Source organism: Hemicordylus capensis, chromosome 4, assembly GCF_027244095.1.
Source record: "Hemicordylus capensis ecotype Gifberg chromosome 4, rHemCap1.1.pri, whole genome shotgun sequence".
NCBI classification, from domain to species: Eukaryota; Metazoa; Chordata; class Lepidosauria; order Squamata; family Cordylidae; genus Hemicordylus; species Hemicordylus capensis.
Genome location: NC_069660.1, coordinates 172,809,666 through 172,835,677, shown reverse-complemented (window position 1 = coordinate 172,835,677; position 26,012 = coordinate 172,809,666). Strand labels below are relative to the sequence as shown.

The 26,012-nt window shown below is 43.8% G+C and overlaps 1 protein-coding gene across 4 annotated transcripts in view; it reads right to left on the bottom strand.

Moving 5' to 3' along the window:
* NRG2 (neuregulin 2) overlaps positions 1-26,012 on the bottom strand; it is a 305,841-nt gene that overhangs the window by 278,965 nt on the left and 864 nt on the right. For all 4 annotated transcript variants that reach the window (XM_053248937.1, XM_053248936.1, XM_053248938.1 and 1 more), the window contains exon 2: positions 25,144-25,870. In XM_053248937.1, coding sequence (XP_053104912.1) covers positions 25,144-25,597 — 454 coding nt within the window. In that variant the 5' untranslated portion in view covers positions 25,598-25,870. The remainder of the gene's footprint in view (positions 1-25,143; positions 25,871-26,012) is intronic.

Here is a 26,012-nt window from a genome sequence, read left to right as displayed (position 1 = left end):
GTCTGTGACCAAACTGCGTACTAGACATTTGAATTTTTGATCACATGTTGTTATAGCTTTTACTGCCACTTCTTGTAAGTATTCTGCTGTGTGCATTTCCTGACGTATCAATTGTTTGTGCAAGGAAGACTTTCCCTTCTTCTGTTATACAAGCACATACAATAGGATCATTGTGGACATTACTCCACCCATCAATACTTAGGTTAACAATTCTACCCTCCAGAGCTGTTGCACATTGCTCCATTTCTCTGTCATACACTTTATCCAGCAGTTTCCCTGCAACATCTGCTCTGCTGGGTGGACTGTATCCTGGTCTCAGTGACTGAACCATATTAATGAAATGTGGGTTCTCAGTCAGACGGAAAGAAGAGTTCGTTGCATAAACAAACTGGGCAATTTTTTCATCAATTAACTCTTTTTCTAATCTGCTAGTTTTTATCACAAACTTATCTATGGTGGTTCCAGGAGGGAAGGATTTTTTCTTTCTTTTAGGTGATAGTGATATGTGGCTGTGGGTGTCTGATGATGATGCTAATGAAGCACTATCCTGGATGGATAACTCTGAAACTGTAGAACAGGAGGATGGTGATCTTGAAGGTGGATAGTTTCCAGAATCCATGAATTCCCCTAAACAAAAAAGTCAATGCTGTTATTTTATTGTTTATACAATTTCTGCTTATTGTATACAGCACTGCCCCAAAAGGAATATTTGCTTTTCTTCATAACTGTACCAAAAGACAGTAACATGCAGTAATAATAAGAAATATAATTTTGCTCAAACATGACAGTTCAAGGCAGTCTTTAGAAATATTATATGATTCAATAAAAATCTTTACCAACCTGAAGATCCTGCCTGTTCAAATGTGTTTCTTTGGTCATCTTCATCACAGCACTTCTCACGATGTTGCCTCATTCGGGCCACCACGCCTTGCATTTCTTTGTTACAGTGTTTGAATTTTGCACGCATGCCTGCCTTACCGATAGGTAAAGGAACTTCATTAAAATATTGCCAAACTGGGTCTCTTTTACGGCCTGCTGCCATTATAGGTTTTTTTCCTCCAAGGAAAGAATGTGATAAACCTCAGGTCATACACACAAAAAGATCCAAAGACTTGTCTGTCTGTGGCTATGCAGTATTGTGCTCAGAAAGTTTCACTTTCATTTTGTACTGCTTGTCTGCTTGCCCCTCCCTCCTCACACTTAGTTTCACTTTCTTCTTGTGCAGATCTATTCCACTCCAAACAATCAGAAAAATATTGTTTCTATTCTATTTCACTGAACTTCTTGAAACTTAGCACTGAAGGGGTTGATTCTGTATTCATAGGTTTGTAGAATAATAGGATTAAGGTCTTTTTCTCAACTCTGTTCATGTCATAACATTTTTGCTGTGAAGGAGAGGCATGTGATCTCTGCTGAGTCAAATTCAGTTTTGAGAACTGCAAAAGTAAACCAAGCATCTGTGATAATATCTTGTAGGCAGAGAAACTGCCCAATAATCTTACAAAAACCTCTGGAAGAGCATGACATTGTGAATGGATTAATGGAATTTATTTACCAAAAAAATTAAACATATACAGCCTTATTCTACATAATTAAAAAACTAATCTTTATTTCATGATGGAATAACCTTTGGATGGTAATATATTTTCCTCAAAAAGCATTTTATTTTAAAAAATCCGATTTAAATTTAAAAAAAATCCGATTTAAATAAAAAAAATCTGATTTTTTTTTTAAATCATTGATTTTTATCCACCCTGTTTAGAATTAATGAATATATGAATGAATACAAATTCTCTTCTAAGAATAAAAATTCTTAGAAGAGTCGCAACGGATGTTTTGCAAATTCCAATGAAAAATATTAGCTCCAAGGGAATTCTTCACAATGTTTTGCCATAGATGAATAACTAGATGTTCCTCTTGAAGCTTGACATATCATAATATAGTACAAGGAGATTCTTAGTAATCCTTTATCACAAGCCAGACACGTTTTTAGACTATGGTATCATCTTCATCACTTGCTTTAATTTAAAAAATCAAACGCCTTGTAATCCAATGTAATCACTCTATAGGCTATAAAAATATACATCAAACACTATAGCAACTATCACAGAAACCATATCAATGGAAAAGAAACATTGGTCTTACCGTGAAGGGTTCTTTTTCACAGTGTTTGGAGGTCATCCACTCAGAATGGGTTGTGGACCCAACATGCTCCTCAGGACAAGATGAAATTCAGACTATAGCAAGTTAGTTTCCGGTAGTTAGCTAGGTGGCGCCAAAACCCCAGTTCCAGGACTGAAGCACAGGATTAAACAGAGTAAGAGAAAGATAGCTAGAGATAAGCAAACACAAAGTTATAGCAGAGATAGCAAAAGAGACGGAAAGGAAAGTCAAACTGTATACCCTGGGAGTCAGTCCTCCGTGCAAACAAACACCCAAAGATATAATCCAAAATGCATATGCCGATGGGTCAGGTGACCTCCATACACTGTGAAAAAGAACCCTTCATAGTAAGACCAATGTTTCTTTTTCCACAGTATAGGAGGTCATCCACTCAGAATGGGGCGTGCCAAAACAGGCAGATGGGTTAAACTAATTGTTACAGGACTATGCGCCCAAGAGCCAGCTTGGGTTGCATGGAAAGAAGCAAATTTTTAATGTTTGAGGAACAGAGTGATCAAAGCTCAAATCACGGTTTTACAGATTTTGGTGAGCAGATTGTGTGCAGAAAATACTGCCAAAGTGGATACATTGCAGATAGAGTGTGCAGCAATACGTTTGGGTACAGGGAGATGAAGGGACTCATAAGCAAGAGTAATAGTCACTCAGATCCACCTAGAAACCACAACTTTGGACACTTTGGAACCCAAGGAGTCCAGGTGGAAGGACACAAATAGGGAATCTGAATGGCAGAAGGGCTTCATACACTTGAGCTAAATATGTAGTGCTCTACGCACATCCAGGATATGCCAGGTCCATTCTCTGAAGTGAGATGGGGATGGGCAGAATGATGGTAAGACTATGTTCTGTGATCTGTGAAAGGCAGAGTTGATCTTAGGTAAGAAGGTAGGGTTGAGTTTCAGCACTACTGAGTCCGGCTGGAAGATGCACATTTCTTTATGGACCAGCCCTATTCACCCCCAGCATGTTACTCCTCCAGTGACTGTTGCTGGTGTCTAACTTATGTTTCTTTTAGATTGTGAGCTCTTTGGGGACAGGGATACATCTTATTTGTTTATTATTTCTCTGTGTAAACTGCCCTGAGCCATTTTTGGAAGGGCGGTATAGAAATCAAATAAATAATAATAAATAATAAGAGGGCCACGAGTTCAGAAGCTCTATGTGCTGAGGTAACAGTGACAAGAGAACTTTGAAGGATAGGAGTTTCAGAGGAATAAAGTGGAGAGGTTCGAAGGGGGCCCTGGTCAGGACGTTCAGGATCATGTTCAGGTTCCATGAGGGGAATCTATGAACTGGAGAAGGAACAATGTCAGTGGCTCCTTTGAGGATGCGGCGTATGTGTGGGTGTAGAGCAGGAAGATCAGGAATGGAAAGATCTAAAACCAAGCGAGGGTGGATGCCTGTCGCTTTAAAGTACTGGGATGAAGACCAAGGTCAAGCCCAGATTGCAGGAATGCTAGTACTTCTGGAGCACTTGTGGACAGAGATGAGAAACATTTTATTCAGGCCCTGCGTGAGAATGCAGACCAAGAAGTCTGATAAATCCTGTTGTTTGAAGGTCAGCCTGAAGCCAGGATGGTGTTTTGAACCATTAAGGAGTAACCCTTTTTGGCTGGGGCTCAGTGCTCAACCTCCAGGCATAGAGTTAGAGCCACTCTGGGTTAGGGTGGAGAACAAGTCCTTGAGGGAAGATATCTGGGCAGCGAGGAAGGGGCCAGGTTGGATGGACAGAAAAGTCCAGGAGGTCAGAGAACCACAGCCTCTGGGGACAATGGGGGGCAATCGGGATGATGTCCACCTGTTCCAGTAGCATCTTTTGAAGGACCTTCCAAATGATGGCCATTGGGAGGAACGTGTAGAGGAGACCTGGGCCAAGGGGCTGTCAGAATATCTGTTGCATCCACCTGTGTGGAGTAGAATCCGGTGAACAAACTGGGAAGGTGGCGATTGGTGCTGTGAACAGGTCCACTATGTGAAGGCCCCAAACCCTGTTCATCTCGAGGAAGGCCCCAGGGTGGAGAAACCACTCAGCAGGGTCAACTGTTTGAGCCAATTGGCCTGGAGATTGGAAGTGCCACTCAGGTGGTCTGCTGCGATGAATTGGAGGTCATTCTCTGCTCAGAGCAAGAGGCGGTCTGATTCTGTCATTAGCAAACACAATTCTGTGCCCCCTTGTTTGTTGACATGCGACTTCACCGTGACATTGTCGGGGTGGATGGGCACATGACAATTGTGAATGAGCGCCATAAAATGTATGAGAGCTAGATGTACCACTTGGCGTTCCAGCCAGTTTATGTTGTGCTGGTGTTCCCTGGGAGTCCACCTGCCTTGAGCATAGTGGTTCTGGCAATGCACCACCCAGCCAGAGAAGCTGGCATCTGTGGTGATGATGATCCAGGTGGGTATTGTTAGGGAAAGGCTTTTCTCCATCACAGGTGACAACCACCAGTGGAAGTTCCATGTGGGCATGAGCCACAATGCAGTCTTAGAATGGCAGCAGGTGCCACTGGAGAGGGCGAGAATAGCACCTGGCCCAAGGGGTGCATTCGAGGCAGGCAATCATCAATCCCAGAACCTGAGCCTGGAGCTTGAGGTCCACAGATGACTTCTTCAGGAGGGGAGAGATGAGAAGCAATAGTTTCTCCCTGCTGTCAAGTGGAGAGAGACAGTAGCTTGAGAGGTGTCGAAGTGGGCTTCCAGGTGCTGGGGGGGACTGGGTAAGAAGAAGGTTGCTATTTGCAAGTTGAAATAAAGCCATGGTCCTGAAATATATGAATGGTCATCTGAACATCTTTGGTGGCTTGATGGAACGATGGCGAGTGGATCAGAAGGTTACCCAAGTAGGAATGTATATTAATACCCTTCAATCGCATGAGGGCAATGAGGGCCACAATTATCTTGGTGAAGATCTGTGGAGCTGATGAGAGGCCGAAAGGCATTGTTCTGTATTGGAAATGCTGATTATCATATGCAAACCAGATAAATTTTTGATGAGCTGGGAGGATCGGCATGTGTAGATAGGCTTCCGACAAGTCTACAGAGGCTAGGAAGTCCTGGGGTCTGACCACATCCTTGATCGGGACTCCATGCGGAAGGATATCTTTTGGATGAAGTGATTTAACCATTTGAGATTGAGTACCGCCCGCCATGAACTGTCCTGTTTGGGCACCAGAAATAAGATAAGAGTGAATGCTGTGGCATAAGTCAGTCAATGGCACGGGTTCTATCATTCTGATATGCTGTAGACTGAGAATGGCTCGATTCATCAGAAGTTGTTTGTTCAAATTCTTGGAGGCGAGGATAGTACTGAAGTGGTCAGGGGGCATGGGGGTGAATTCCTGAGAAAAGCCATGTGAGACGGCATCCAGCACCCAGTGGTCGGAGGTGGTGGTGACTCAGGCAAGGGATAAGCAAAGGAGCCTTCCTCCAACCAGGATGGAGTCATTGTTTACGGCTTGGGTGGGAGGGAGCAGAAGTAAACTGTCAGGTGGTTGGGATCTGCCAGGTTTCTTGTTGCACTGTTGGCACTGAGAGTGCCAATTGGGTTTGAAACTGGGAGTGCAGGTGTCCTTGAAGTGAGGGTCCAATGCCCTGGTTAGCTTTAAATATGATATTCCAGAGAGAGAGAGAGAGAGAGAGAGAGAGAGAGAGAGAGAGAGAGATGGTGTACTAATCCACAATTTCATGGACAAATACACTCATCCTAATAGCTCCCAAAGCCACCTAATGGTGCAGCGGGGAAATGCCTTGAGTAGCAAGCCAAAAGTTGCCAGTTCAAATCCCTGCTGGTATGTTTCCCTGACTATGGGAAACACACCTATATCAGGCAGCAGTGATATAAGAAGATACTGAAAGGCATCATCTCATATTACGCGGGAGATGGCAATGGTAAACCCCTCCTGTATTCTACCAAAGACAACCACGGGGCTCTGTGGTCGCCAGGAGTCAACACCGACTCGATGGCACACTTTACCTTTACCTTTAATATCTCCCAGCCAAAACTTTGTTGAGATCTAACTGTCTGTATCTTCCAGGCAATTCACATATTTCCAAATTTAAACTTCCAATGTTGACTTTCAATAATAATGCAGCACTAAAACATACATTAACAATGGGCAGAAGTCTATATCAACATCCTAAAAACAAGTTCACCTCATTTAATCCAAAGCGGGTCCATGTCTTAAGTGTGTGGCTCCAAAATGTTCTCAACATAGTAATATATTATTGATATTGTAATTGTAATTCCTCACTTTTTCCACACACCAGAATTATAGATCTCCCACTTTATGGTTTGGTTCAAGAAAATGCTTTAGCAAGGATGCCTGTGCCTTTCCTTTCCTGATGCAACTTTTGTGTTCTATGATTCTAGTTCTAATATTCCTCGCTGTTTTCCCTACATATAACAACATGCAGGGACACTGTATCACATAAACAACTCCCTTTATGTTGCAATTAAAAAATCTCTAACTGTATATTCTCGAAGATTCAGATTATTCTTGAACTTTTTAAGTTTTACACAATTATGACAAACAAAACAGTTTCTGCAAGGAAAATGCCCTATTGGTATTTAGGGATGTGCATGGTCCGGACCGGTCCAGACCGGCACCGAGGGGGGGTCTCCCTTTAAGGGCGGGGGGGTAGAACTTACCCCTCCCGCCACTCTTCCCCCTCCGGCGCTGTCATTTAGAACGAAGTTTTTGGGGCGGCAGCGTTCGTCGCTGCCGCCCCTTCCCCCGTCGTTGTTAGTAAAGCCTTTGTAAGAGCTCTTAGAAAGAGCTTTGTAAGAGCTCTTAGATCCCTAAAGAGCCCCTGGTGGCACAGTGGTAAAACTGCCGCCCTGTAACCAGAAGGTTACAAGTTCGATCCTGACCAGGGGCTCAAGGTTGACTCAGCCTTCCATCCTTCCGAGGTCGGTAAAATGAGTACCCAGAATGTTGGGGGCAATATGCTAAATCATTGTAAACCGCTTAGAGAGCTCCGGCTATAGAGCGGTATATTAAAAATGTAAGTGCTAAGTGCTTAGAGAAGCACGCGTGTGCGCGCGCGCACGGCGGCAACAGGCGCACGCGTGCATGCGTGCTTCTCTAGGAGCTCTTACGAAGGCTTTACTAACGACGACGGGGGCAGGGGCAGCAGCGACGAACGCTGCCGCCCCAAAAACTTCATTCTAAACGACAGTGCAGGAGGGGGAAGAGCAGTGGGAGGGGTAAGTTCTACCCCCCCCTTAAAGGGAGACACCCTCCCTCGGTGCCGGACCGGTTCTGAGGCCTCTAACATGGCCTCCAGACCGGTCCATGCACATCCCTATTGGTATTGTCCCATCCAATGTATTCTTCCTGACTTTTTCCTTGTTACTCATACCGCTGTGTACCAACATATCTCTGAAATTAAAACTCCGTTCATGGGCAAACATGGGTGGATTCTTACATTTTGGAATATCCTGCAGTAAATGCCAATATTTCTTGATAATCTGTTTAATGACATGTGAATGAATATCATAGGGGATAGGGTGATCTTTCTATCTGAAATATTATTTTTATTGTTATTGTTAGAAGAAAGCAATATTCCTCTATCCAAAGCCTTTGCTTTATAAAGAGCTTTTTAATAATGTGGTGCGGATATCATTTTTCTAAAAAATGTATTTTGAGAATATTGGCTGGTTTACATTAAAATGTTAAATCAGTACCATTCCTTCATAATCGTAACATTTGAGAATAAGGGAGATTCTTTTTAAGTTATCCAGGATAATAACTGTCATATTTTAACAAAGAATTCACATCTGAAGATTTTCTATACAGATCTGTGATTAGAGTTTCTCCTGTATTGTAGACTGACACATCCAGAAAATTTATCTTATCCATCCCATATGTGGCCTGAAATTTGATGGCTGGAAGGACAGTATCCAAAAAATGGGGGTGGGGGAAAACACCACTTAATTCTTCCTCTGAGCCCAACCACATCATAAATATGTCATTGAGAAATCTCCTGTAAGCTCCAATGTGTTTCATGAAACAATTATCCTTCAGTAGCGGATTTAACCCAGCCTCTGTCTCAAAGCAAGCCCACGTGAGGGGAAGAAAAATGCTGAATCATCCGCTCTCTTGCTTTCACTCACAAAGGCTGTTCCTTTAAACTTAAACTGATTCTTCAGTAGCACGGCCACCACACCCACTTTTTAACAGAGTTTATCCCCCACCCCCCAGTGTGGGTGAAATTCCAAGTAAACTCTCCTTCTCTTTACTAATGGAAAAGTACAAAAACCCCTCCACATGCAGCTTCCATGTGGTGAGAAAACTTGGTAGTGAGTTGCTGAGTAATCAAACTTGAGACCTGTTTACACCAGAGCAAAACCCCTTTTTCCCCGAGTTAAAAATCCATTCCGAGGCAGGTAAAATACAAAGAACAAAAAAAGAAAAACTTTATTCAAAAATACTACAGACTGCTTCTGTCTGAGGCTTTCTCAGATTTTAGTTACAGGTAAAAGAAACATTCAGTAGTTGCAAGAATACTTCAAAAAGCATCCCAGTTGTAAGGAACAGGGATAGAGGAACCTTTAAAAGCCCCTTAAGGTTACAGAGACTTTTGCAGAGCCCTGGATAGACTTGGACACAGGTTTAGTATTTCTTACATTACAGATAAACAAGCTTGGAACAACTGAAGGATTTGCAAAGCACACCAAGAGAAAGTAATCTAAAGCAAGCTAACTAAGAAACTGTTCCCTGGCTAAATCCCTCAGAAGCCAAAAGCCCTTCCTTCCCGCTTGAACTCACCCCAAACTCCAGGAGAGAATTCAAGTTTCCTGCAATCATGACTCTCAAGGATCTGTAGATATCCTTCCATGAAAGAATTCTCCAGGCTTGCTGTTAACCATGAAGCAACAAAGTTCCATGCTGCTCACTAAGCCTTCCACCCATTCTTTCTCATCTGCCTCCTAGCTCCCTCTGCAAAAAGACACACTTCTCTTCCTGCCTCATGGCCCTGAAGATCCCACCCACTGTGTGCTTGTCAGTCAGGATCAGTCAGATCCCTAGCTTGTCAGTCAGGACAGGGTACACTTCTGGTTCACTCTTTACAGGAAGTGAAAGGCTGTTACTACCTGATCGTTACACCTTCAAAATATATAATTGTTCTAAATGATCCATAAAAAGGTCAGCCAACAAAGGGCAAGCCGCAGCCCATTGCCATCCCTGAGATTTGCCAATAATAATCCTGAGAAAATTGAAGAAGAAAAAATTAAGCGCCAGTTCTGCTAGACCTCTAAAAAATATTTATTTTATTTATTTATATTTATTTTACATTTATATGCCACTCTTCCACCGAGGAGCTCAGAGCAGTATACATGGTTATGTTTATCCTCACAACAACCCTGTGTGGTAGGTTAGGCTGAGAAATACATGACTGGCCCAGAGTCACCCAGTGAGTTTCATGGTTGAATGGGGATTCAAACTCAGGTCTTCCCAGTCCTAGTCCAAAACTCTAACCACTATGTGGGAGGGAGGTGTTTTTTCCCCCAATAGAACCCTCTTTATTTAAAGTCAATTCTATAATATGTAATGCCTCATCCTGAGGGTTGTTCATATAAGAGAAACTACATCTATAGTAACTATTAAAAAATTTAGAAGGGGGTTTAATTTTGTCAACATAATTTTTAAAAATCAGTAGTATCCTTTAAGTATGAAAGAATCTGGCCAACAAAGGATTTTAAGAAAGTTTCCAAATATACAGTTTATGCGCTGCTGCATGTTGCACTATGGACAGTTCTTCTCCCCCCCACCACCACTGCCTGTGCTTGCTTCCTCTGCCCCCTCGCCGAGGGGAGAAAAACAGACAGGGAGAAATCTCATCTTTCCCCTCCTTTCCTCCCCACAGATCTCAAAACCCACACCTCCCTCCTCCTCCACTTGCTTCCAATATGACTTGAGCTTGTCAATACAGAAGGGGAGGGGAGTGCAGCTGAGCAGATTTCTGAATCCAACCCTTTCTCATGCACTTTTTGCTGAAGAGGAAGCCCATTGAACTAAATAATTTACTTCTGTGCAATCCCACTTGCTTACTACAAGGCAAAGGGCAGAGAGAGAGAGAGAGAGAGAGAGAGAGAGAGAGAGAAATTACTTACTAAAAGGAAGTCTACTGAACTGAATCATGATTCATTTACTTCTGCGCAATCTCCTCCCTCTTATTTATTTCTCTGGAAACACATCAGTTCCTGTCTTTCCCCCCCTTCCCGGCTCGCCACAGGATTATCCCCTTTTGCTCCTCACCCCCAATAAGCAGTTCCCTTTTTTTGTCACTCGAAAGGATCTCCTCATGGACCCCACTCCTACTCATTTCTTTTTAAAATATTTCCCATTTTTCTTGTGCAAAACTGGAATGATGCAAGACAAAGTTAGATTTTTGTTTTGGAATGGCACATCCCCCTGCTGGTGAATTTGCACAAGGCAGCTGAGAAGATACAAAAAAAATTCACATACCCCCGCCCCCACAACTCCATTGGACCAAATGGAGCAGGAGGAGCAGCAGATAAACACGTTTCAAGGAGATTATTGACAGTCTTGCCTTGAAAACATGTTGCAATGGACAGAAAATATGAATGGCCACCAGCCTACAACAAAATATTGAATAATGTTTTACTCTCTGTTTTAAACTGTTGCACTATTCCCTCACACTTTGCAATGCTTTACCCACTGCAAATCTCGTAGTCTGGAAAACACCCTTTAGTCTTTGTCATACTCTTGAATCCTGGATTGTCCGTTTTTTAAAAAGGTCTCTGTGGTCTATAGTTATCCTGATTATTTGTCCTATTGTCAGGAGGTGAACTAATAGGGTTGAAATTGATAGTTATCAGGTTTTTCCTCCATCTCCTCACTTGTATCTAAAGTGAGATCAAAAGACAGATTTGGAAATGGACCTGAATTTATTATTTCTCTTCTTCTGTGAATATATTTTATTATTTTCATAACCTTTCGAATATCTCAAGAATTTCCAAGATTTATCCTCCTTAAGTTCCCTATATTGTACTTCCAATTCTTTATGTCATGTTCTGGAATCCTCATTAAACACTCCATCCCCCAGTTTGTATTTGAGTTCTTCCACTAATGACTCTGTCTCTGTCTTGATACGTTTAATTTCTGTCTGTGATGTTTCTATCAGGAGTATCATTAAATCCAATGAATATTCTTCAACATGGCAAACCATCTGTCTCTAAATTCTTCATTGGATGGAAACATTCCAGGATCTTTGAGTATTCTTAATCCCCTAGGAATTATCTGAACTTTGCAGTGCTCACCCAACACACCCACATGTATCTCTAATTTCATAGCTTTCATACATAATTTGGAGTATTTATCCAAACAGGCTTGCCCCCTTCTTTTCTTTTGATGGAAAAAGGGGGGAGATGTATCCAAAATTTTCTATATGTTCTGATGTATAACTGAAAATATCTAGTTTTCTGGTCATTGTAACTTTAACAAGGTCTAACAAATGTTGTGTTTCCAAAAAACTGTGTAGGGTTCTAAAAAAAACCATAAGCAACAACCAGTACAAGAGGAGGAAGAATCCCAATATATGATCTAGTTCCCAATTTGCATAATAATCAAAAGTATAAATAAGATCATAGACTAAACAATGTCAATCCCCAATCTGTGAATCTACTACGCAGAAAGATATGTCACATGTAGTCATAAATACATCTTACAAATTAGACATATATGGAGCATTTGGGATGTATTTATGACTACATGTGATCAGTGTTCCCTCTAACAGGGATTCCCAGATGTTGTTGATTACAACTCCCATAATCCCCAGCCAAAGGCTACTGCAGCTGGGGATGCTGGGAGTTGTAGTGAACAACATCTGGAAATCCCTGTTAGAGGGAACAATGCATGTCATATATCTTTCTGCATAGTGGATTCACAGATTGCGGATCAACATTGTTTAGTCTATGATCTTATTTATACTTTTGATTATTATGCAAATTGGGGATGAGATCATATATTGGGGTTCTTCCTCCATTAGGTTTAAAAAAAAAAACCCCTACCTAATAGGTTGCCTGAGGTCAGAATAACCAGTATCCTTAGTGTGTGCTCTTTCTGTTACTGGTGGCTGAGTTCACATGCTTAAGCCATTATTTGCGCTTTGCCTAGGTCCAGATTTGTGATCCAGATTTCTAGGGGTGGCCTTTCATGAGTGAGGTGGTGGATTAATGGAGAGCTGGTGGGGCAGCAAGATGCCACCCACCACCGGTTGCTGCCCGCAACCATCAGAGCAGCTCTTCACTGAGTAGTGAACAGGTACTACTCTGCAAAGAACTGCTCCAAAACAGTCCTCCTTGTTGGAGATGCTGCTCCTGATTAGGGATATGAATGAGCTGTTCGTGCATGAGCTGTTGCAGGGTGGAGAGGAGTACCTTTATAATGCAGGTAAGGAGCTCCTTAACTGCTTGCCCCCACCCCACCACTTTTTTCCCACCAGCGCTTGTTTTAAGAACAGCCGCACGGGGCTTCAGAACTGCTTCCTGCAGCCCCTCGTGGCATCAGCACACATCAAATGGCTGGCGCACGTGCACCCCAACCATGTGTGTGCCGATGCCACACAGGGCTACAGGAAGCAGTGCTGCAGCCCCACGAGGCTGTTTCTAAAACAAGTGCCGACAGTAGGAAAGTGGCAGGACGGGGACGAGCAGGTAAGGAGCTCCTTACCTGCATCTTAAAAGGTACACCTCAGCTGGCTCAAACGCCAGCATTTGCGCTGGTTCGGCACTTGAAAAAGGAAGCACTGAACAGGCTCGTGCTCATCCCTACTCCTGATGGCATCGACTCTTAGCACCAGCAGGGGCGCATCTAGAGTAGGGCAGGCAGGGCACATGACCCGGGTGCCACTTGAAGGGGGTGTCATTTTTTGAATATTAAAAAAAAATTAAATGGCTGCCAAAAACAAAATGGCCACCACACATGCTCAAATGGCCTCTGTGAGGCCCTAGGCCATGCCAAGCCTCGCAGAGGCCATTTGAGCATGCGTGGTGGCCATTTTGTTTTCAGCAGCCATTTTTTAAAAAAAATATTATTTTTAAAAATGGCCACTGCACATCTCAGATGGTCCCTGTGAGGCCCTAGAGGCCAGCAGGAGGAGGGGGAACCTTTGCAGACCCCACACACATGGCCTTTAGGAAGCCCCCCGAAGGGGCTACAGGTAATTCTTAAAATATATTATATTATATTATATATATATATATATTATAATATATAAAATATATATTATATATTATAAGTGACTGTACACATATTTGGTTTGGCACTATGTACAGAGAATCAGGGCTTGTGAATACTGAGCTAAAGCTTATGAGCTAGGATCGTATTCATTTGCTCTTACTTTGCTTCTTGTGATAAGTGAGTTAAATGTGATGTCTTAATAATATGGCTATTAATGGTGAGTTTGTCTTTGAATCAGTGTGAAATCCTTAGTATTAAGGCCCCCTGGGAGTTTCTTGCTCTCTTTCTCTCATTTTAACTGTCTTTCTGAAATATTAGAATATATTCCAAGCAGTGACACAGTTTACTCTGCACATCCTTTAAAAATTATTTTCAGAGTATCTGGGAAAAGTCAAATTCTCCATTTATTTTTAAAACTTATGTAGTAGTGATGCTACAATTCATAGTAGAGAATTAGACAGGCACTTCTGTTTATTTTTCCAATACACCTCCACATAGTATTTGTGTATTTCATGAGCTCCAGCATACTGAAATTTATAGTTTTCCAGCATTTTTTTGGTCTGGCTACGTCCACTGCTAAATAGTTTTTGAAAGATTAAAAGATTAATTAGCTTGACTTGTATTTTTGAGCTGATATTATGGTAAAGTTATCTGAAAGATGGGTGTCAGATGTTTGGACAGGGGGCACAATTTCAGTGCTTGCCCTAGGTGCTATTTTCCCTTGATATGCCTCTGAGCACCAGCAACCCTATTGACCACTAGGAGCAGTAGGGGTAGAGACTGCAGCCAGTAAGGGCATCCCTTCTCTGCTTTCTCTGCATTGATTCCCCTTTGTTAGACTGAGTCTCAGGTTTCATTCTCTCACTTGGAGAGAAACTTCCGTCTTCTCCCTTCCCCACTTCCTGTAGGCTTATCTATCTCTCTGATGTATTTCCAAAATAAAACTACTTTATTTAGAATTTAAACTCGATGTCTCCAAACAGTATAAATTAGTAGGGGTGTGCACAGAACCGCCAACTGCGGTCCGGCACTGGGGGGGGGGTATCTTTAAGAGCGGCGGGAGGGTTTACTTACCCCTCCCGCCGCTTTCCCGCTTGGCGCCCGTAATTCTACGAGTAATTGGGGCGGCAGGACATCAGCCGATGTCGCCGCCCCCACGCGACCGGATTATGGGCCAAATCGGCCCAAACTACTGCCACGGCCGCTGCCGCCGACCACCCACCCAGCCGCCCAACACAAGGCCCGATTTCGGGCCAAAGAAGCCACCCCCACACGGCTGGATCACGGGCCAAATTGGCCCGAACTACAGCCGCCGCCGACCGACCGCCCAGCCGCCCAAGTCCCAACCCCAACAAGGCCCGCATCAGTCGGGCCAATCAGGGCCCCACAACTCGAAGGAGAGGAGCTCGCAAACAGAGCTCCTCTCTCCGCAAAGTCTCGGGCCGAACTGGGGCTTTGGGCGCAAAGGATGCCTGGGAGTTTTGAAGAGCAACATCGGGAAAGGGGCGGCAGGGAGGTGTTTGCTTTTTAAATGGCCTCCGGACCGGTCCGGGCCCATCCCTATAAATTAGCAGTGCTCTCCTTACTTGTGCAATTCTGCTGCAGCTGGTGTAGATAAACAAAGCTCCCATTCCAGCTCTCTAACACTCCTCCTCTTCTTTCTTTGCAGCAGTGAAGTCCCCTGATGCTGCCTGCACACCCTCTTCCACTTTTTCCTTTGTTTAAGCCAGTTAGACAAAGCCTGTAAAGTTATGAAAAGGGGTGTTGGAAATTCTCTCTGGTAAGAGAAACTCTTTCATTATAGCAGAGTGCACAGAGGCACAACACAGTGGAATTTGGTTAGGCATGTGTGTATGCTGAGAGTAAAATAACTTGGAGCCAGATCATAGTTTCAAATCAATATAAGGAGTATTTATTATAAAATTCCATTCCAGATAGTAAAGTGAAGAGATAAGATCTCTAATCTAGTTAGCTAGCTGGATGCAGATGGATTCTGCATCTCTGCACACATGGTGCAAGGAGAGAGGAGCTTGCATGTTGCAAGGGAGAAGGAAGGGAAGAGAAGGGAAGGAAGTAGGAAGTGGCTGGAAGGAAGGATAGCAATCTACATATCAAGGGATAGTGTCAAAGCAGTAGAGAAGGGATGACCAATGTCTTGACCCTCTAGCCCTCTGACTCACTAGTCTGTCCTCTTATGTCATTGAGACAAGAGACAGCATACAGTCCTTCACTTCCAACAAGGGGAAGGAAGCAGAAAATGAAATGTGGAACAGAATTGGGATGCTCTATAAAGCTTCTCCAGAACTCTACTCCCCTTTCCACATTTACTCTTCTGCTCTTTTTCCCCTTTTCATAATCAGCCCTGGAGAACATGAGGAAGAAAGAGGTGGTGGAGTGGGCATACATCAAGTGGTGAGGGTGACTGCTACTGCAAAGGAGGAGGAGGGAACAGGAAAGGTGTAGGAGCGTGTGTAAATGTCTGCCAAGTCAAGCAGAGATTGCTACTGCTGCAAATAAAAATAAAAAGGAGATGGAGACGGATGTATAGGGCAGGGGGACAGCATTTGGCAACCCACAAAAGGTACACTGAAGTCACTGCAGATGGCAGAGGCTGACGTGTGGGGCTGGTGGTCCTGCCTAGTAGCAGGAATTTTACTAAACTATCTTCTGGTCCCTTTGAACTCTTACTATTCAATAGAGAGTGCATCCCAGCAATGTTTTTTGTTTTTGTTTTTTACTGCATTCTGTGACTGTCCTTCAGAGTGAGACTGTTACTAGGAGTTAAAGGAGGCCGAGTATTTCATCAACAACAACCAAACCTAAAAGAGAAGGAAGAGGCCTTCTGAATAGCTCACCATCTCTTTCCTTCATTTCCCCTCCCCTGGTGGTCTTCTAACTCTAGTCTGTTCTTTCCTAACAGCTACTCCACCACTTGCTAAAATAGTACTCTATATTCTTTGAAGCCTAACCCATAAAAGACTGATAAACAGCAACAAGGAATGAGATGCAAAGATATGTCTCTTGTAAAGCCGAATGAAATCTGGTGGCAACCTGGCATAGGGCCTTCTCTGTTGTCGCCCCTAGGTTGTGGAACATGCTTCCTGTGGATCTAAGAGGATGGTCTTCATTGAAGGCCTTCAGGAGAGCCGTAAAGACCCATCGTTTTAGCCTGGCTTTTAATGATATTTAGTTTTAATGTTATCTGGTTTAAATTGTAATTTTAATCTGCTTTTAATTGGTTTCTGATTTTAATTTTTAATTGATTTTAATTGTGGTTTTGTGTCTTTTTAAAAAAGTAAACTGCCCTGAGCCACCTTAGGAAGGGCAGTATATAAATCAAATAAATAAATAAATAAAATTTAGAAAAAGGACAGTCCTCCTGAGCCTGCAGCCAGAGGCATATCTAGGGAAAATGGCACCTAGGGCAAGCACTGAAATTGAACTACATCGATTGTCGCTGTAGTGCTGGATGATGGGCTCCTCAGGTCGGATGGTACTCAATATGCTACTGAGAAAGAGCTGAGGATCTCTCAAGAATACCAATGGTGTTTATGATGCGGTTAGATTAAAGCCTCTTGGACATCTAGCAGCTGATGTTGCTGTGTGGGAAAAGAAAATTCGAAGCTGCAAAGACAGAATTACAATGGGAACGGGGGACGTAAGAAGCATGAATATGGGAAATCTCGACACAGTGAAAGATGAAATGAATCAACTATAGATTGACATCTTGGGCATCCATGAATTAAAATGGACTGGTATGGGACACTTTCAGTCAGAAAATTATACCATTTACTACTCAGGACACAAAAACCAAAAGGAGGAACAGTGTTGCTTTCATAGTCAGGAAGGAAATAGCAATGACAGTACTTGGGTACAATGCAGTCAGTGACTGACTAATATCAATTAGATTTTGTGGACAACCTTTTAACATGATAGTTCTTCATGTCTAGGCCCCAACAACTGATGCAGAAGAAGAGGAAGTTGATGAATTTTATGCTCAAGTTCAGACTGAAATTGACAGAACATGCAAGCAAGATGTGATGCTGATGGTTGGAGACTGGAATGCCAAAGTTGGGAAAGGGAAGGAGGAAAACACAGTCGGCCTATATGGCCTAGGAAACAGAAACAAAGCAGGAGAACAACTTATTAGTTTCTGCCAAGCCAATGATCTCTTAACACATTCTTCAAACAACCAATGCAGCACCTATACACATGGACATCACCAAATGGAGTACACAGAAATCAAATTGATTACATTATTGGTGCAATGAGGTGGAAAGGCTCAGTTATAACAGCAAAGACATGGCCAGGGGCCGGCTGTGGAACCGATCACGAACTACTCATGTGCAAGTTCCAAGTCAAACTAAAGCGGAAAAACAAAGCTATCCAGCTCCCACGATATGATCTTGAGAATGTTCCCACCATTTTCAAGGAGAACATCAGGAACCGCTTTGAAGTTCTGAACCTCATTGATAGGGAACCAGAGGAACTGTGGAGTGAAATCAAAGAGGTTGTTAAGTACAAATGTGAAAAGAGACTGCCCAAGACCAAGAAACAGAAGAAAGCAAAATGGATATCAGAACAGACGGTGGAAATTGCCCAGAAGAGGAGAGAAGCCAAAGTCAAGAAAGATAAATACATCATGAAGGAACTTAATAGGGAATTTCAGAAAGCTGTCAGAAAAGACAAGGAGCAATACTACCATGACATCTGTAAAGACTTTGAGGATGGAAATAGACACAGAAAAACAAGGCAAGTCTTCCAAAAGATCTCTGAGAGGGAGATTCCAACCTCTAACTGGTATGTTAAGGGATGCCAAAGGACAGATAGTAACTGATTCAGAGAAGATCAAACAGAGATGGAAGGAGTATACTGAAAATCTGTACAGCAGGGACATCAACATCCAAGATACTCTAGAAGATATTCCCTACTTGCAAGAACCTCTAGTACAGGGAGATGAAGTTAGATCAGCACTCCAGTCATTACCAAGTCGGAAGGCTACAGGAATTGATGGAATAGCTACAGAAATATGGCAGGCAACAGAAGAATAATCAGTCAAGCCTCTAACCAAACTATGCCAGCATATTTGGAGAACAACACAGCGGCCCACAGATTGGAAGAGGACAGTCTACATACCCATACCAAAGAAAGGAGACTTAACAGATTGCGCAAACCATTGCACAATATCCTTAATTTCACATGCCAGCAAAATAATGCTCAGGATCATCCAATGCAAATTAGAGCCCTACGTGGAAAGGGAAACGCCGGATGTTTAAGCTGGTTTCAGAAAAGGCCAAGGAACAAGAGACATCATTGCTGAAGTACGCTGGATAATTGAGAAAGCCAAAGAATACCAGAAAGAAGTCAATATGTGCTTTATTGACTACAGAAAAGCCTTCAATTGTGTCAACCATATCAAGTTGTGGAATATTCTTAGGAAAATGGGTATCCCAGAACATCTCAGGTGAAACAGACTGGTTCCAGATCAGCAAAGGAGTAAGACAAGGCTGTATACTTTCTCCTTCTTTAATCAATGTATATGCCAGAAGCTGGATTGGAAGAAGATGAGCGTGACTTTAAAGTTGGAGGAAGAAACAGCAATAAACTGCGCTACGCTGATGACACCTCTCTGATAGCTGAGAATGCGGATGATCTGCAAGCTCTACTAATGAAAGTCAAGGAGCACAGTGAAAAAATGGGATTGCAATTAAATGTAAAGAAAACTAAACGAATGACAACAGGTACAGCAACCAGCCTCAGAATTGACAATGAAAACATTGAAGTGGTGGATAGCTTCTGCCTTTTAGGATCGACCATCAACAGTAAAGGATCCAGCAGTCAAGAAATATGCTGCTGACTAGCACGTGGTAGGGTTGCAATGAAAGCCTTGGAAAGGATATTTAGCTGCCATGACGTGTCTACACCTACAAAGATTAGAATCGTTCGGACAATGGTTTTTCCCATGACACTCTATGGATGTGAAAGCCGGACTTTGAAGGAGGAAGACAGAAAAGGCGTTGACGCTTTTGAACTTTGGTGTTGGAGAAGACTTTTGAGGATATCATGGACAGCCAGGAAAACAAACAAATGGATCATAGAATAAATCAATCCAGAATTTTCACTCAAGGCACAAATGACCAGGCTCAAGCTATCAGACTTCAGACACAACACACAAAGATCCAGCTCCCTTGAGAAGTCTATAATGCTGGGGAATGTTGAAGGAAAGAAGAGAAGAGGATGACCAGCAGCAAGGTGGGTGGACTCGATTACGACAGCAATGAATGCACCACTGAGAGACCTTAAAGGCCAAGTTGAAAACAGATCATCCTGGAGAGAATCTATCCATGTGGTCGCTAAGAGTTGACACCGACTTGACAGCACTTAATCAATCACACACCTGCCTCCTTCAAGGTTGCCAGATCCACTCCCTCTCTCAATAATGTATTTATTACCTCTTGGACTCAGCTGGTCACCTCCCTCCTCCACACCACCCTGTAAATGTTACCAATCATTCTCTTGTTTTTAGCAGCAGGGGAACAACTGGCCCTATTTAACTCCAGCACAGCATTTCTTCACTGGCTGTTGCTGGTATCCCTTGTGTATCTTCTTTGACTGTGAGCCCTTTGGGAACAGGGAACCTTATCATTATCATTATCATTATCATTATCATCATTATCATCTTCTTCTATGTAAGCCACTTTAAGAATTTTCATTGAAAAGTGGTATACAATTAGTAGACATTAACCAAGAAGGATGTGTGCTGAATAAGCAAGTGCTAAGACACACTACTGCAAGCACTTAAATGCATCCTCGGGTTGAGTAACCAAAATCTATCCAAGCAAATGTGACCACTGCTAGTTCTCTAGCAACAGTCTCTGACTATACGATTTCCAAAGTGTCATCCAAGTTAGATGCAAATGATTTTATCAGCAAAATGTTTTTGCAAACAAGCCACAGGTGTCTGTCAAGGGCTTCCTGGAAGGCCACAGAGAGTAGGCTCCACATTACTCATATCGGTTCCACTAGATGACACTGCACTGTCCTCTTTTGGTGCCACCACTCTTTTGGTGCCACCACTGCTCTTTTGGTGCCACCACTGCTCAAGAACAGGCTCGAAAATGAGCTCTAACCTGTGTTTGTACAGTCCTGTGCTTTTTCCTCAACTTGCATTTTAGTTACCTTCTCAACTGTTTCATTGCACCCCAACTCCCTAAGGAGCCAACTGCTCCCTATTCAATGGGGGAGAGTGCTTATTTTGTCCCTTCCAATTGGCTGCCGAGTGATGCTTGAAGCAAGACAATTAGCAGTTTTGGTCTTTCTGTTTGTTGCATTGCTGCTGCATGAGCAAAGCACACTGGCAGGCTTGTGCTGGTGCCTGCAGCAACATAGTGGCAGCCATCCTAGCTGGCACATAGGATCAGGCTGTTTGATAACCCCAAGAAAACTACAATCTCAAGAACTTAGAACTACACCTAATGCAAGCCTTGGAAGAGGTTTTGGCACTTTCTCAAACTTCTAAGACACATGGGGAATGCCTAAGTTCCTTCCACTAAGTTCCTTCCACTGCAGCAGAAGAATGAATACTTGAGATCATTCAAGCAGATCACTTATACGCACACTGCTGAACCCACAAACAGGCACATGACCACATGGAGAAAGATTAGTGGGAACAGGTTGTCCACATAGTGAGTCAGCAGTCATCGCCATAATTACAACTGCATTTCCCCCCAGTGCTTAAGATCACAGAAACACCTGCTAGTGCATAGTGTATATATGGCCCAAACACTACAATCACCAGGGCTAGGTTTAGCCCTCCTGCTCATACCACCTCACAATCAACAGTTTGGAGGATTCTGTCCAATTCTAGAATCACACCAACAAACAACACCTAGTAGGGGGGTACAGATGTTTGGTGGTGTCTGCTCAGTACTGCTCTACATTAAAATCTCCAGGCATGAGAGATTTCTATTAGCCTCTTGAAGAGTTTGGGCACAAAAGCTGCACATAAGCTGAACATAACAGAATTTGTGTGGCTAACCCAAATGGTTGACAGCAGGCTCTGGACTACCCATCTTCACAGTGGGGGCGGGGAGGATAGCAAGAACCCACATTATCCGATATCAACTGGGCAGCCTAGCTAGCACCTATAAATTTGCTGACAACAATTAACATTATAATCAGGACTGCATGCATTCTATACATGAAAATGCACAGGTTCTGCTATAGTTTCTTGACTTGCTATAATAGTGGGACATATCTTCTTCCTGGTATGACATGCTAGCTTTGCAGAACCAGCAAGAATCTGATTCCAAAGATCAAAACATTCCTGAAGCAGCTCTGAACATGTGGATCACCCTGAAGGTTCTGAACCCACTAGAACAGGCAAAGCAGAAGCCCACAATAGCAAACCTTCCATTCCCTTTAAATTGGTTAACATCACCTTCTTTGTGTCCGTTAATGAAGTGCTGGATTTAGGGAGAGGAAATGTTGCAATCTGCAACAAAGCTCCAATGAGAAAGTGTACTTGATAACCCCACAGAGTATCTTAGCCAGGAGGCTTCCCTTCAAACTGTTAAAGTGCAGAAATATATTCACACATGGTCAGAATTACATCTTTCCCCTTGCTAGCTGGATCAGCCCATACATTTGCTTTTAACACTTGAGACTTCAGTCAGTCAGTTGCTGAGCATCCTTCACTGAATTAACTTGAGATTTATCAGGAAAACTGCACAGGATTGAACCTTTTCCATATATAGGACAAAAGAAAGTGTTGGTTGATGTCATATCACCCAGTTTCTGGATGGCAGTCCTGTCAGATCCATCTATCACTGAATGTTCTTTTTAATTGTATTAGCTACATTAATGCATCCTCATTTCTGTGAATGACCTAAGGGATATTCCAAACATTCAGCTAATCAGAAGCCTGGAAAAATGGGAGAAATAGTTGTTCTCAAGGTATCTGCTCATTTACTGGAATTTAACCCTTTCCAGTTGCACAGGCTTATTACATATCTTGACTGGGAATATCAATAAGACTTAAAATGTCTTTTCTGCTTTGCCACAAAAAACCAAAATTAAGCAATCGCTTCTTTAGATACCCCTCAAACTGCTGGAAGGATGGAACCAGAACATTCACTTATGAGAGTTATTCCTGGCTTTAAGGGTCAAGGCTTACTTAGGCTTAGAATATTCACATACACCATTGCCCATCCTAGCCACTCTAACACCAAAGGAACATTTTGGATAATCATGTAAGGAACAGCAGTGCTAATTTTAACCTGTGATCAGCCCTCTCACACAAGGCAAAGCATTTGCCCCAGAAATATCTAGCTAAAACATGAAGGGAGCTTTTTAAAAAATTACTTTAAATATGTATCACAAAGTCCCTAATGAGAAAATAAGCCTATTAGCCTGTTAATGTTTATGTTATTAGCACTTCTTCACAGATTCTGTTTGTGGTAAAGTTTATCTCCCCAAACTCTACAATTTATCTAAAGAACTATTTAGTATGTTCATGATAGTTCATGAATGAATCCTTTTATTTACTATGAATAAATTACTTATTCAAAAGGAAGCTTTTGTTATAAGTTATGACTAGACTTTTGCGGATACCATGGACAGCCAAGAAAACGAACAAATGGAACAAATAGAACAAATAGAACAAACCAATCCAGAATTTTCACTCAAGGCACAAATGACCAGGCTCAAACTATCATACTTTGGACACATTAAGCAAAGACCCAGCTCCCTTGAGAAGTCCATAATGCTGGGAAAAGTTGAAGGAAAGGAAAGAGGACAACCAGCAACAAGGTTACGACAGCAATGAATGCAGCACTGAGAGACCTCAAAGGCCAAGTTGAAGACAGATCATCCTGGAAAGAATCTATGTGGTCACTAAGAGTTAACACTTTGATGGCACTTAAGCAATCAATCAAATGACTGGAAAGTTATAGTTAAATACCAGAAGAAAGAATTATTACTAAAGCACAATTGTGTTGGATTATATTATTATTTAATCCAATCCAAGCAGAGTCAAGTCTTTTAAGTCCTGTTACTTTAATGGAGAGAATTAAGCAAATGCTTAATTGTGGCTTTGATTATGCCCTTGATTGTTAAAATGTATTGTTTGTTTATCATCATTCCAAATAATTCATTTGCATACGATAGCTCACAATAAAAAATAATAAAGCCAAACCATAAAAAACCCCAAACCAGGTCAAAACAAGAAGTTAATGAAAGCAGTAGAAGTACATCATAGCCCAAATGCTGGCTTGCCCAAAACTTTACCTCTTTACCTCCTGTTTAAAAAGGGAGGAACAAGCATGCAAAGAGAGGCACTTCCTCCATGAAAAGGAAGAACCAAAGATAGGGTCTCACAACCAGGGTCTCACTTTCATCAAAGTATCCTTTTGATTTACCCACATCTATTGTTGCAAAGGTGTGTACTCCTTCTCTTGCTTTGATGAATTTGATCAAAAACTCTGAATTTGAACAAAGTAGCTGTGTCCAGGTGAGCATTAAGCCTTTCTCCCTGGGCTGTTTCCCTGACAGGTTAGGGTTAAAACATGGTCCACTCCCAAAAGCTGCTATCTGTCTGGCAACTTTTCACAGTGCAAACAGCATCTTTTGGGGTGTTTTAGAATGGAGAAATAGTATGGAGGAAGAGAGTTAAAGAGTCCCCCCAGTGCTACTGCTCTGATCAAACCTGGACACATTCACCCTCCAATGGTTGCTATTCGGTAGAAGAGAAAAGATAAGGAAAGCTGATTGTGACTCTCCTGAATCTCCTCTCTGTCTTGGTCCTAACTCAGGTACTTTTTTCAACTTTCTGAAACCACATCATGGTTTTCTGCAGCAACACTGTTCTCTTATTCCCCAGATCATCTGCAGGCAGCAGAGAGGAGACACCCAGCATCAAAGCATCTCTTTGTTCTTCAATGGACAGCCGAGTCAAGATTCTAAGTGAAAGAAACCTGATTGGAAAAAACCTAAACTTTTCAGTGAAAAGACAACACAAAAGGTACACAAACAAATCCTGGATGCATAGCTTGGGATGCCAAGTGAGCCTCTGCTGCACAGCAAGCAAAAGCATCAAAAAGTGCCTTTTCCACTTAGAAAGACAACAGACACAAACGATCCGCACCCAAGAGATGCAGCCACAGAGCCGGTAGAATAATTAAGACGGGGTGAGGGACACGACAGGGAGAGGGAGAGCGAGAGAGAAGGGGGCGTTGTTTACATAAGAAAGTTGCGGGCGCTGCTGCCTTACACAACGGACCAGCAGAGTTCAGCATGCAGACAGAGAAGGCTCCAGTTCAATGCACCCCCAGGAAACGCCGCGGTCATCTTTGAAACACCCAGATTCACCTCCCCTCCTAACCCCACGTCCCTCCCACCGCTCACAGGAACAGTTCAGGGCAAAAGAGAAGCCACTCCCACCTCCCGCAAAATAGCAAAACCAGAATTAAGGTCGCTCCCGAGATTCGGCCCTCTTCACAATGCAGCAATGCAGAGAAACGCGTGAGGACACTGGAAGCACTTAAACTTGGGTCTGACAGCGACTTAACGATGCTCCGACCTTAGGACTGGCAGGCGGCCCACTGCCCAAGTGCACATTCCTCCTCCTCCTCCCCCCCCCCCCACCACCACATCAGGCAAGGGGACTGGTGCCCTAGCCGGCGGGCTCTTGCCACCAACCGTCTCGCCCCCTCCGCCCCAGCCACCTCGCCCTCGACGAGGGGCGTCGGTCACTCACCGCAGTCGGCACACAGGATCCTGCCCACGTCTTTCTTGAGGTTCTTGCCGCTGGTGTCCAGAGGGGCGAAGGAGGTCTTGAAGACCAGCGGCTGCTCGGTGGGCTCCAGAAAGAAAATGTAGCGGTGGTTGCGCTTGACTTTGAAGCAGGGCGCCGGCGTGGAGCCCACGCGGATCAGCTGCTCCCGCTGGAGGCCGCCGCTGTTGAGGGGCCACAAGTCCAGCACCTTCACCAGGATGCCCGAAGTAGGCGCCTCGGAATCCGGGCTCCCGTTGCCTGTCGCCGCCGCAGCCGCCGTCGGAGGGGCGGCAGGCAGAGCCTGGACCTTGCCCTCCAGCACCACCGCCGCTGAGTACGCTTGATCCTGCACCGAGCGCAGGCTGGGCGAGTAGCAGGCGAGCGACACGCCGAAGAGCAGCATAGAGAAGCCGGGCGCCGTCGGAGCGCGCCTCATGCCGAGTCAGCCGGAGCCCCGAGAGCCTCCCGGACTTGGTCTTCCTCCTCCTCTTCCTCCTCCTGCAGCCACCGGCTCAGCTCGGGGGACGTAGCAGCAGGCCGGCCGCCTCTGTTGCTGCTGCTGCTGCTGCTGCCGCCGCGGCACTTCTAGCTGCTGCTGTTGCTGCGCTGAGCCTCCCAGCCCTCGTCCTCCTCCAGTCGCGGACAGACCTGCCGCATCTGGCCAGGCCATTTGGGGGGACGCTGCCGCCGCCGCCGCTGCCAAAGCTGGCTGCAAAACCGGAAGCGGCGTAAGCTCGGGGCCCAGCCGCCCAGCCTCCCTGTCCGGCCGCCGAGCTACGCAGGGACCCAGGAGCCCTTCCTCCACCCAAGCACACCCCCTCCCTGGGCCGTGCCCGTGGGGGCTCCTGATC